The sequence below is a fragment of the Leopardus geoffroyi genome, chromosome D1, assembly GCF_018350155.1.
Source record: "Leopardus geoffroyi isolate Oge1 chromosome D1, O.geoffroyi_Oge1_pat1.0, whole genome shotgun sequence".
Classification (NCBI taxonomy): domain Eukaryota; kingdom Metazoa; phylum Chordata; class Mammalia; order Carnivora; family Felidae; genus Leopardus; species Leopardus geoffroyi.
The window spans coordinates 96,292,880-96,306,735 of record NC_059329.1 but is presented as its reverse complement, the minus strand read 5'-3'; the positions used below and the strand labels follow the sequence as shown (position 1 = coordinate 96,306,735).

Genomic DNA, 13,856 nt, shown 5'->3' with positions numbered 1-13,856 from the left:
CCTGAGATACACAAGTGAACAAAAAAGACAGACTTTGGTCCTTCATGGCGCTTCCATTCAAAAAAGGAGTAGGCAGACAAGAAACATCATAAATGAGCAAAGTATACAACATGGGAGATAGTGACAAGTGCTATGAAAAAGGACAAGGACAGCAGGGTAATGGGGATCAGAAGTGGGGTCAGGGACAGAGGATTGTGAGTTTAAAGGCAGGAGGAAGGTAAGAGTTAGCCATGTGGATATGGGCAGGGGCGGAGGGGTGGACATTCCAGGAGGAATGACTAACCAAAGGCTCTAAGGCAGCAGTGCCAAACACATCCAAGGAAGTGAGTTCAAGGAAGCGTGTTCAAGCAGGAAGTGAAAGTGACTGGGAGGGAGACAGAGAGAAAGAGGAAAAGTAGGCAGAAATGAGGTCAGAGATAAAAGAAGCCAGAAGGCAGGTGGTTGAAAGCCTTGTCAACCACAGAAGTTTTTAATAGGAACAGGATGAAAAGCCAGGGGAGGGATCTGAGTACAGGATCACATGATTCAACATGAGCTTTTCAAGGATCACTCTGGCTGTTGTAGAAGAATCGACTGTAGGGGGATGCCAATGTTGGATTAGAGAGACAGGAGGCCGCTATTTTATCAAGATAAGAGATTTCAGTGGCTTACACCAGAGTGTAGAAGGGACTGGATTCTAGATATTCTTAAGTTAAAGTCAATGAGCTTTCCTAACAGACTGTATGTGGGGTGAGAGAAGAAGAGTCAAAGATAATTTTAAGGTCTTTACAAACTCAGTGGAAAAGTTGTACATAACTGAATCTTCCTAAACCTTTGTATCTGAGGTTCACTAAGGGGAGCCAGATTTCAAGGAAGCACTTGGTAAATCTTTTCACAAAGCCAGAAATCTTCCTCTCATGGCACTAATCTCCTCTTAACTGATCAGTTCATAACTTCATATTTCTAATAGTTTACCAGCTGAGTGAACTACATTATTCTTGGCTTCAATAATCCTTCTTCATCAAATAAGAGTAATGTATACAAATAAAAGATGTCACTACAACCTCATTCACAACTCACTTCATTGTCATAATACTCCTGAAAAGTATCAGCCCCATTTGATAGATGAAGAAAGTTATTCTCAGAGGTTAACTATCTTTGCCCAATGTCAAATATTTTATTTATTTTTTAATGTTCATTTATTTTGAGAGAGAGGCACGTGTGTGAGCGGGGGAGAGGCAGAGAGCGGGAAAGAGAATTCCAAGCAGGGCTCCATGCTGTCAGCACAGTGCGATCTCCTGAACTGAACCAGGAGGTCAGGATCTGAGCTGAAATCAAGAATTAGACGTTTAAAAATAAATAAATGCTAAAAAAAAAAAAAATTTTTTTTTTAAAAAGGGGGGGGGGGCGCCTGGGTGGCTCTGTCGGTTGGGCATCCGACTTCAGCTCAGGTCATGATCTCGCCATTCGTGAGTTCCAGCCCCACATCGGACTCTGTGCTGACAGCTCAGAGCCTGGAGCCTGCTTCAGATTCTGTGTCTCCCTCTCTCTCTGCTCCTCCCCTGCTCATACTCTGCCTCTCTCTGTCTCTCAAAAATATATAAACGTTAAAAAAAAAGTTAGACGCTTAACCGACTGACCCACCCAGGCACCCCAACTTCAAACATTTTAGCCACTAGCAAAGCTTACCCTTGCTATTCTGATTCCAAAGCCAATGGTCCCCTTATCACTACTGTTAACCCATGTAATACTCTTGAGATAGTCATTGTTCTAAATCTTAAGTCTGCTAGCCCTTCCTCCCTTGCCCCACTGACTAGATCATTTAAATAGAAGTAACTTCACTTAATGGTGGTAAAGATGAACTCTGCAGAAACTGGATAGTCTCCCTGGAACTGCCAGTCAGAGACAGGGCAAACCCACTGTTTCACTAGACAAAATGAGTAAATAAAACACAGCATTCCCTCTGGTGCTGGATTTATGGCAGGCTTCTCAGCTACCACACCATGGTTTTATGGACTGACCTCAAAAAAGCAGTAGCCCAGTTTCAGAGTTCATTCAACAACCCTATCACCCAGTCCCTGGTAAGAGCAGAACTTCCTACACCATGGTGATTAGATATTTTCTCCCAGGGAAGAAATGGTCTCTGAAAGATGATAATCAGGAATGAATGGCACAAGAGTAGTCACCCACACTCTAAAGTATGAATTTGCATTTTGGGTTTGTTTGGGTTTTTTAAGGCAATTTTGACTGAGGTGATCTGAATAACTTGCACTGGTCCATCTCTATGGCAATGCAACAGTGTCAGGAAGGTCATAGAAACAAGGAATTCTGTTTAAAGTTGCAATCCACAACATTACCCTTGTGCTTAAAATCCCTTCAATTGTTCTCCCTGACCTTCGCGTAGATTCAGTAGCCCCGCTTGCCGGCCCAATCTCCCCCTCTCCACTCCATCTTGCATCGTGCCCACCCGTTCTCGGCTCTAGTCACTCAGGCCTTGTTTCACGCAAGCCGCCCAACATCCTGCCTCAGGAGCCAAACACCTGCTGTTCCTTCTGCTCCTGCTGCTACTCTTCCCTTCCCTTCAGATCTCAGCTCCCTCATCACGTCCCCAGGGCAGCTCTCTTGGGCCTCACTCACAAGCTCTCACAGAACCAAGCAGGTCTTCTTTATCACTTAACAGCACAATTTGTTCATCTGATTGCTGTTCACCAGCCCGTTGGTCTATTCCAAGGTCCATGGACAGCACTCAACAGTATTTGTGGTTGTGGATGGACAAATGAATATATCAAACTCTCCACCAAGCACAGTGAAGGCTCTGCTTACCCAGCCTCCCAACATTAACCTCCATCTATCCCAGAAGATGGATGAAAACTGCTATATTTTTATTTTCACTAAATATGAGAAGAGAAATGGAATAAAGGATCCACTGTGCTATAGATTGAATTTGTGTGGTAAGGACCAAATTTATGTGGAAATTCTAATTCCCAATGTGACAGCATTAGGAGGGGGGGCCTTTGGGAGATGAGTGCGTCATGAGGGTAAAGCCTAATGAATGGGATTAGTGCTCTTATAAGAGAGACTCTGGAGGATTCCCTGGCCCTTCTGCCATGTGATGACACAGTCTATGGTGTCTATAGATGCCATCTAGTCTACAGCATTTTTGTTACAGCAGCTCAAGTGAAAAAGATACGCTATTTTAATTTTTTTTTATTTTTTGAGAGACAGGGGGAGAGAGAGAGAGCAGGGAAGGGGCAGAGAGAGAGGGAGAGAGAACCCCAAGAAGGCTCTGTGCTATCAGCTCCAAGGAGCTGCAAGGCTCCAACTCACAAACTATGAGATCATGACCTGAGCCAAAATCAAGAGTCGAATGCTGAACCGACTAAGCCATCCAGTTACCCCAAGGTACACTATTTTTAAAAAGTGTTTTTTTAACTTATCCTTCTCTACAAATGGCATTTGATGGCATGGGAACTGATCTATTCAAATCCACTTACCCATGTATTCTAAACTTATAAATCTCACTATTTAAATCTTTCAGCACATTTTTTTCAGAAACTGAAAGAAATAAATTATCTTCAATTCAACCAAGCAAAACAATGAAAAAAAAATAGTTTTGAAGCTCAATAATCTCAGTTGCAACAACAATGATAATCTTCTTTCTTTTTTTTTTTTTTTTTTTTAATTTTTTTTTTCAACGTTTATTTATTTTTGGGACAGAGAGAGACAGAGCATGAACGGGGGAGGGGCAGAGAGAGAGGGAGACACAGAATCAGAAACAGGCTCCAGGCTGTGAGCCATCAGCCCAGAGCCTGACACGGGGCTCGAATTCACGGACGGCGAGATCGTGACCTGGCTGAAGTCGGACGCTCAACCGACTGCGCCACCCAGGCGCCCCGATGATAATCTTCTTTCTGAAGATTATCTTTCTGTGGTCACCCGGTTATCAACTTTTTTTTTTTTAAGGTTATTTTGAAAGAGAGACAGAGACAGAGACAGAGACAGAGAACATGAGCAGGGGAGGGGCAGAGAGAGAGAAAGAGACAGAATCCCAAGCAAGCTCTGCATTGTCAGCGCAAAGCCCGACGCGGGGCTCAGTCTCAAGAATCGTGAGGTCATGACCTCAGCCTAAATCAAGAGTCAGACACTTAACTGACTGAGCCATGCAGGCGCCCCAGATATTAACTTTTTCTTACCAAGACTTACCTTGTCAATTAGCTCAAGTAATTAGTACATAATGCTAGTGAGGCTAATAAGATTACTAATAATGTTATCAGCCTTTGTGTGTCAGGCACTGTACTATCTGTTTTACATAGAATAAGTATTCCCATTTACCCTTCAAAAGAATCCTATGAAACAGGCACGCACTATTATCCTCATTTTGCAGATGAGGAAAGTGAGGCTCAGAGATGTTTACTACTCTCCTCAATGTTACACACTGCTCGTGAGTAGAGAAGCTAAAATTCAAGTCTAGGTGTGAGCCTCCAAGGGTTCAGGTTTGACCTCTAAATAGGAAACTTTAACACTGCATAAAAAAAGGGGGGAGGGGGAGAAAGAAGGAAGAAAAAAAGAGGGGGGCAGGGCGATAGTGAGGGCTAATGGGAGGGTGTGGGGAAAAGATATTCTAGCTCAGAGTACAGAGGTTGAATTTCTAACTCCAGAAAACCTTCTTTGGTTTCTCCTCCAAGTAAGACCAAGGCATGCTCTCAGCCTGACTCTCCTCCGCCTCTGCTTCCTCTCACACAGCTCTAGCACAACATCTTTAAGGCAGCCCTGCTAACTCCAATCTGGAAACCTTGTTCCATTTAGGCCCATGGACTCCCTTTTTGGAGCTAATTTGCAGAACGAACAAATACCTTCCAGAACTATTATGTTGTTTCTCTGCCCTCCTTCACCTGCCCTGCTTTAAAACAAAAAACAAACAAAATTGGGTTCTTAAAAAACATGGCACGACTGTGAACAACATCAGCTCACCAGCAAGAACAGGTATACTCAAGTCTCCTGAATGTCAACAGGAAGCATATTACATGTATCAAGCTGGACTTCCAGAGCATCACTGAATCCATCGGAGAACACCAGAGTAATAAACAGAAAATAAACAGCATCTGAGGTCCGATCCACCCATAGTGATGGCAGTCAAACGCTTTGCTTTATTAAGGCGCCTGACTGCCTTTCCAGTGTTTTTTCATGGAGCAACAAGATTCACGGTTATAAATCTGAAGAAAATCCTGAGCTACTTGATTCTAAAACGTTCTACCCTAGTCTACAATGCTTCCAGAGATACCAAGCATGTGCAAATTTGAAAGTGTGCCTTCAATTAAAAGCAATGTGTTCTGGGGTACCTGCCTGCCTCGGTCGGTAGAGCATGTGACTCTTGATCTCAGGGTCAAGATTACTTAAAAATAAAAGCTTCAAGAATTATTTAATAAAAAGCAATATATGCCTAGGATATAAAGGAAGCCACCCCCAAGTACTTACTCATGCAGTGTGTAAACCAATCACCAACACGCAAACACGTGCACTGCAGAATGGACAACTTGGCTTCAAATCCTGATCTTCTCTCACTAGCTATGAAACCATAGACAAGGGAAGTCATTTACCTAAGCCTCTGTTTCTTCCTCTGTACACCGGGGATAACAGAGCATAGCTCAGAGACAGATTAAATATAGACTATGTCAAGTGCCTGGAACACTTCAAGCATTCAATGGTATTTATTTTTTCTGGGATTGCCAATCGAAATAATTAACATTTCATACATAATTCCTCAAATGATGTGATACCGCAAAGCCTAAGAAAGGGACCTACTGTCAACAGACCCTAGTTACTCAAGCAGCCTTCAACCACTGGAGGTAACTAGACCAATCCTGTGTAGTTACCCACTGTAAAAACAGAAATTATGCATCACACCTGATTTTCAGAATCCTTTGATTCTTGGAGCTTGGCTAAACAAAGCCAGTTTTGATGAATGGCTTTTCTACAAAAGAACCCCACCAACCCATAACCTTTCTAAGTCTTCACTGTCCACTAAATTAGGAAAACCTTGGAATATTACAGGGCCAAATGGAGTTCCATCAGCATCCAAAGCTGCAAAATCTCAGGGATCTGCTAATATAGATGTGCAGACAGCAAAATGCAGAGGTAAAAACCCTTTGCAAAATCTAAACTCACTCCACAGAATAGAATAGTATTCAGCAATGATAAGAAATGAAGCACTGAAATATGCCACAACATGGGTGAACCTTGAAAACACTGTGCTAAATGAAAGGCAGTCACAAAATACTTCATATTGTAGGATCCCATTTATATGAAATATCCAGAATAAGTAAATGCATATAGACAGAAAGTAGATTAGTGGTTGACTAGGGCTTGAAGGGGTGAGGGTTGGGGGGTGACACCTAACAGGTATAGGTTTTCTTTTAAGGAGGATGAAAACATTCCAAACTTAAATTATAATGGTTATATTCACAACCTGTGAATATAATAAAAATATTGAACTATACACTTTAAATGGGTAACTTGTATGGTATGAATTATATCTCTATGAAGTTATTTTTTAAATCTCACTGGTTAGTGGATCCTTTATTCTTTTTTTTTTTTTTTTTCTTCTAATGTTTGTTTATTTTTGAGAAAGAGAGAGTGTAAGCAGGGGAGGAGGAGAGAGGGAGGGAGACACAGATTCCGAAGCAGGCTCCAGGCTCCGAGCTGTCAGCACAGAGCCTGATGCAGGGCTCAAACTCTCCAACCAGGAGATCATGACCTGAGCTGATGTCGGCTGCTTAACCCACTGAGCCACCCAGGCGCCCCAGTGGATCCTTTATTCTTTGCTGTTGCAGCAATATCCTCTCCATTAAAAACTAAACACAAGAGCTCAGAGTGTGGTCGTGGGTTGAAAGTTATGAAGTATCTTGGCTTTAGAAGCATACTTACCTTGCCTTTCCATCTATCACCTCCACTTTATTTCAATATCAATCATTTTAGATGAATTGTATGATGGAAACTGCTTAAATAAATGCAAAATGTATCTATGCTTAAACCAAAGCCTACAGATTACATTCTTTATTCCTCCACAGCAACTACTGTTCTCTCCTTTATTTAGTACAAACTGACCACTTTTGTTAGCAATCTTCTTCTGATTATTTGCAACAGTGACCTTCCAACAACTAAAGCTCCACTTTCACAGGAGTTCTTTGTTCTCCTAAGAGATACAAGTATCGCATAACAATGACAGGCAATATTGGCAAAACCCTCTTCGCAGGTCCTAGTGAAATCAGCACAATTCCTAACTCGGGTGGAAATGGTACTGGAAAAGAAGCAGGGAAAAGAGATGACCTAACTCACAAAGGAGATAGATTAGAGTGTGGGCCAAGTAATGGATGGTCTTAAGACCCTAACTAGGAATATGTGATCTGAAATATTTTTACTAATTGCAAAGAATACCTGCTTTCGAGTTTTTACAAACTTTCAGGGTTTGTTTATTTCTTGTTGAGATATAATGACATAAAACATTATATTAGTTTCAAGTATACAAATCACGATTCGACAGTTGTATATATTGTGAAATGATCGCCACAATAAGTCTAAGTAACATCCATCACCATAATAGTTACAGAATTTTTTTCTTGTGGTGACAACTTTTTTTTTTTTTTTTAAGTAAGCTCTATGCCCAACGTGGAGCTTGAACTCATGATCCCAAAATCAAGAGTCACATGTTCTATCGACTGAGCCAGCCAGGCACCCCTTGCTGTGAGAACTTTCAAGATTTAATCTGTTGGCAACTTTCAGATTTCCAGTAAAGTATTATTAACTATAGTTGCCATGCTATACATACGATGTATTTATTTTTCCAAGCTTTTGTTTTTAAATTTAGAAAAGCTATGTGATCAATGCACCAGTTACTATAGGAAAAGACAAAAAAAAAAAAAAAATTGGGACCCACACTCCCTCCCCTTCAGATTCTAAAATCTGAGAAATTAAACATACTCACACGAAGGGACTTACGAACAACAAGAATAAAAACATATTATCAACTCAGTGCACATTACTACATAATACTTAAAATATTTAATAGGTTATGGAGAGGAAGATGTTAAATGTTAGTACCAGAAAGTAGATAATGCCTCCATAATACGGCCTGCTAACACCACTTATTCAAAGAAGGCTGCACAGGATTAAGATACCCATTTTATAGGGGAAAAACTTATTAGTACTATTTACGCACAAAAATTAATTCCAAAATCATAACTTTGGTTGAAAAAATTATCTAATTTTAATCTGTGTAACCCTAATTATTCAAGTGTCATCTCTGCTGCTTTCTTTGTCAAATTATTGCAGTTCATCCCTCCAACTCATACAAATAACCTGTTTAAGATGAGCTACTCTTAATTTTGTTTCTCAAAGATTCCCTGAATTTGGAGAGGTAAAGGAAATATTTTAAGATCCAGGCCACAACATACATGTAATGCTACAAATAATAACTTGATCATTTCTTCTGCATAAGTACTTGAAAAAGAGATTTTTCTAACAATCCAAGGTAGACTGAACTCAACAAAGTGTCACTTAGACACTATGATCCTTTCAGTTATATCCCAGTGTTCTGGTTCAAATTTCACTTCTAAATCTTTTAAACATTTCCTTCAATTTATCAAATATCCTTCCTCTGGAACCAAATCTTTTCAATACTTTTACTGTAAACTCATATATAGATGACTTTGATCATTAGAATTATTAGACACCAGGGTCATTTTAGTTAAAAAAAAATTATTAACATTACTCTTTGCTTACAAATCACAAAACTTCATCTTGATATAGAATTTCCTAATGCATTGGAATCTTGTGTAACTATTTCAAAAGTTCACAAGCAAGTTTTCCAAACAACAATCAAGAAATTGGGCAAGTCAATTGCAAAATCATAAACTTTATTATAATCAACTTGAGCACTTCACTTGTTTTTCAAGGAATATGAAAAAACACTAAGTGATTTTTTAAAAATAAGTACTATAATGTGAATAGCTGCTTCACATCATGGACAGAACTCATACAAATCTATTCCTACTTGAGATGTGCTCTGTTTATGTGGCTGTCCCAAAAGGTTAATTTCTTACATCTTATGTTTACATGTTTTTGAATGAATAAAGACTATGTTGTTACATTATTTGTCTACCTTACTTGAGCCTAGTCTGAAGGCAAACCCCTAACTATCCCAAAATTCAATAAAATGCTCGGTCAAGTGAACATTCAATCATAAACCAGCAGAATAAATCGTTACAGAGAACAACCATAGCACACTACTTGGTTTAAAAAAAAAACAAAACAAAACAAAACCCAGAGGCGCCGCTGACTTGGCTGAGGGTCAGACTCTTCATGTCGGCTCAGGTCCTGATCCCAGAGTCGTGGCTCACAGGTAGGATCAGAGTCAGAGTCAGGCTCAGCGCTGGGTGTGTGGCCTGCTTAAGATTCTCTCTCCCTCCCTCTGCCCCTCCCCGCTCGTGCTCTCTTTTTCTAAAATAAATTTAAAAAAATTTTTTTTAAAGTTTAAGCCCAAAGAAATGAAAAATACAGAAACAAAAAACATAGAAAAAAAGCCAGTGCACAACTTCCCTGCAGGTAATTTTCCCAACTTCTCCAATCCGACCTTTCTCTCTCATTTTTAAAATCCTCCAACTGAATGGAACTAGATCCATGTGCTTAGCTCTTAGTGGGAATACTTTTTGCTACAAATGTTCTTCTGCAAAAAGTATTTCTGATTGCTAGAAAGCAAGTTACCGTTTTGCAGAAGCAATACTTATGTTGCACATTAAGACTCCAGAAAAGTTTAAGGAGAATTTTTTTAAAAAATTGCAAATGATACGAAATAGGCCGAATCCAAGTAACTAGAGAGAGGTAAGGTTCCAAAAAGCAGAAAGACTTCTGAAATTCTATGTCCTTCTCGTCCACCCTCCCCCCCAAAAAAGTCAACAAAATGCTTTCATCGTCAGCACGGGGCCATTATTCAGGTCAAGCGAAAAACTTTACTTTAAAAACACTCATTAGGGGCTAATGAAGGTGGCGTACACCGTGACTGGGGAGGCAGCAAGGTGACTGACTCCGGGCCATGAACCAGGAATGGCTTAAAGGACACAAGCCCCTGGCAGTTCCGGCCAGATTCCTCCCGCACCCACCAAGTGGCACTTCAGATTTCGCTGAGCTGGGCCAACAACGTTATTAAGTATTTAAAACCTCTACAAGTCTAGGCAAGCCAGTAGCTTACTAATGGGGTCAGGGGGGTACGCGGGACGCAGGAGCTTCAGGAAGGACAGGGGACCTGGAAAGGGGAAGGCCCGGCGCTGGTCACCACCCGCCAGGCCCCGGCCCGGAGCAGCGCGAGCCGCCGCAGAGGCGAAGGGGCCGGCGGCGCTGGACTGCACTCACCTGCCCATTCTCCGAGCTCGGGTCCGACCCCTACCTCGTGACTCAAACCCCAGACCCGAAGGGCCGTGAAGAGCGAGCACGAGATGCGCAGGGCCAGGTAGGCCACGGTGCCTGCGCCCACCCAGTACAGGAAGCCAGCGGCAGGAAGAGCGCTCTCCATGGCTTTCAACTAGGCCTTACTACCTTCGTGAATGAAAAAAACGAATGAATGAATCCAGGAAGAAGCGCCTGCTCGTGACGGTGAGGACGACACTAACAGGCGCTGCTCCTGCGCCTCTTTCGGCCTAAACCCCGCCCACGGCGCCATATCCGTGCCGCCATTGGTGGTCTAGCGTTCCGTCTCTGCTTAGTGCGTCAGCCATTGGCTGATTCCAGTTTCGCTACCCCGCCCATGTCCCCCCTGGCGTGCCCCCGGCCGCGTTTCCGTTCTAAGACTGCTGATCGTTCGCCTGCCAATCAAGCTTCAGCCCCGCCCAGCGCGCCACCACGCCCCCAGGATTCCGCCAGAGGGCGGCGTGTCTCACCCCACCAATTCGCCCAGGTCTCTCATTGGCTGCAGCAGTCCTCACGACTACGGAAGACAGCGCTCCGATTGGCCAGTGAGACAGCCTCGTTTGAGCTCGGGATTTAGGAGGGAATGGGGTCTGAGAAGCCAAGAGTGAATGGAAAGGTGGTAGTAAGAAGTGGGCGTGGAGTCATGGTTTTATTTTCACCTCTTTATTAAACACTTCTTTTTCATTGTTAAATGTGCCGTTATTGTTCCCATAAACTTTTCCGAATAAAGGCTTGCATCTCCCGTTTCTATGCCTTCCACCCAGCGCATCTTCCCTCAGGTTACAGGCACTTACTGTGGACCTTCTAAATGCTCCCTTCCGCCCTGAGCATTAAACAGCACAGTTCCCAAGGTCTTGGAGATCAAAGCAAATAACTACACGGACTCAAACAACTATAATGCACAGTGGCAGAAGAGCTGTAAGATGAATGAAAAATGGAGGAACACAGCTTGATGAATAAGTAGTTTGGGGAAGGGACTCCTTGTTTAACTGGACCTTAAAGGACAATAGAGATTTTTCTTTTATTCTCTTTTTAATTTACATTTTCTGTGAGGAGAGATGGGTGCGAGGGGACACAAAAGTGTGCAGTCCTAGTAGAGATAAGAAAACTACCTCAGCAAAGTTAAGTATAAGAAATTGTGTAATGCAATAAAGAAATTGTGTAATGCAACTCTCATCGCCCCATCAAGAGTTGTTTCCTTTTCTGGCATGGATTTGAGTTCACGTAAGACACCTAAAATTTTTCCTAACCAGTAGAGACTGCTGATTCAAGACTGGAGATTTTCTTTTTTTTTTTTTTTTCTTAAAAAAAGGCAGGAATTTAAGGGTAATAATTCTGAGGGTCAACGGTTAACTTGAAGTAAAGGTCATAATTTTCTAATATTTAGTTTAAGAGCCTTCTCTCTCCCTGCCCAACCACACCCTCCCACTCTTTTTCTACTCTCTTATAAAAGTATAACCTTAAGGCTGCTACTGTTTTTTATAAACCGTCAACTGAATTCAGCCAAGGGATTTGAGCAGGCACATTTTATATTAATTGAATTTGATATCTTTGGCTGAGGCTGCCTGTCCAATTCAGTGAAATCCCACCATTCCTCCCCCTCAGCCTCTCCCTTTTGCCAAAGTCTTCATGTGCCATATAGCCGCAAATGTATATATTCTGATTCATCATGGCTCATCTGCTAAGGGCCCTCCAAATATTCATGCTCCTTAGAATAGGGCAGAAGGGGGGCACCTGGGCAGATCAGTAGGTTTCAACTCGAGTCATGATCTCACAATCTGTGAGGTGGAGCCCTGAGTCCAGCCCCACCTTGGGCTCCACGCTGGATTCTCTCTCCTTCTATCAAAATAAATAAACTTAAAAATTTTGTATTAAAAAATAGAATAGGGCATTAGGAGGGAAAGAGAGGTATAAACTAATAATACAGGGGCACATGGCTGGCTCAGTAGGAAGAGCGTGTGACTCTTTTTTTTTTATGTTTATTTATTTTTGAGAGACAGTGAGCGTGGGGGAGGGGCAGAGAGAGAGGGAGACACGAATCCAAAGCAGGCTCCAGGTTCCTAGCTGTCAGTCAGCACAGAGCCCAACACCGGGCTAGAACTCACAAACCATGAGATCATAACCTGAGCTGAAGTCGGATGCTTCACCGGCTGAGCCCCCCGGGCGCGCCATGAGAGTGTGTGACTCTTGATCTCAGGGTTGTAAGTTTGAGCCCCACATTGGGTATAGAGATTATTTTAAAATCTTAAAAAAAATAAACTGACAATGTGTACTTTTGATGCATTTGTATGTCTGTCTATGACCCCCACTAGAACTTAAAATTATTGCGAACACGATGTTGTGAATCCATAGAATGTAGAACAGTGCCTGGATCCTAGAGACACTCTAGGATGTGTCAAATAAATGGAAGTGAAGATTCATTCATTCAACAAATATTATGTCCTTATGTACCGGAAACTGAGCTAGGTACTGGATATACAATAGTGAGCAAATGGTCAATTGTTAGTCCTCATCCTGCTCTACCATTCGACAATGGGTAACCACTGTTATCCTCAACAGCTGATCCCTCCCAGAATCCTTAAGTGGCCCCTCATCATGCTGGCCTCTATATGATGCAGTGCCCTTGGGCTCAGACCCCAGGTCTCTTTATTTCTCTCCGCAGTCTCCCTACATGATTTTATCCCATCCCTTGGTTTTAAATATCAACTGTAAGTTGATGAATTCCTAATGTCTCTAGGCAGGCTCAACTTCTGCTCAGAGGTGTATATAAACATGTAATCTCTACCTGCCTACTCAACATCTTCATTCAGATGTAAAATAAAAATAGACACCTCAGGGGTGCCTGGTTGGCTCAGTTGGTTAAGCATCCAACTTCAGCTCAGGTCATGATCTCACAGTTTGTGAGTTCAAGCCCTGTGTCGGGCTCTGTGCTGACAGCTGAGAGCCTGGAGCCTGCTTCGGATTCTGTGTCTCTCTCTCTCCGCCCCTCCCCTGCCCACTCTCTGTCTCTTTCTCTCTTTCTCTCTCTCTCAAAAATAAATAAACATTGAAAACAAATTTTTTTAAATAAACATCTCAAGGGAAACGTGTTCAAAGCGGAATCCATCCCCATCACACACACACACACACACACACACACACACACACCTCGTCTTTTCTTCCAATCTGTTAAAGGCACCACTATTTACTGGCTTTCTAAGGTGTAAAACCTAGGGGTCAACCTAGATTTTTTTTCTTTGCATTTCATTCCCATCTTCAATTCTTCAACAAGTCTTGTTCACACTATCTCCAAAATATATCTTGACTGATCACTACTCCCCACTTCTGCTACTAACAACCTAATCCAAACGACAAGCATTTCTTACCTGGAATATGGGAATAGCCTCCTCCTAACTGGTCTCCCTGAATCTGTCTCTGTG

The 13,856-nt window shown here is 42.1% G+C and overlaps 1 protein-coding gene across 1 annotated transcript in view; it reads right to left on the bottom strand.

Annotated features, from left to right (window-relative positions):
- HSD17B12 (hydroxysteroid 17-beta dehydrogenase 12) overlaps positions 1–10,817 on the bottom strand; it is a 167,856-nt gene extending 157,039 nt beyond the window's left edge. Inside the window, exon 1 of the mRNA XM_045485027.1 lies at positions 10,384–10,817. Within this exon, the coding sequence (XP_045340983.1) occupies positions 10,384–10,543 (160 nt within the window). The 5' untranslated portion in view covers positions 10,544–10,817. The remainder of the gene's footprint in view (positions 1–10,383) is intronic.
- Between the last annotated feature and the right edge of the window lie 3,039 nt (positions 10,818–13,856).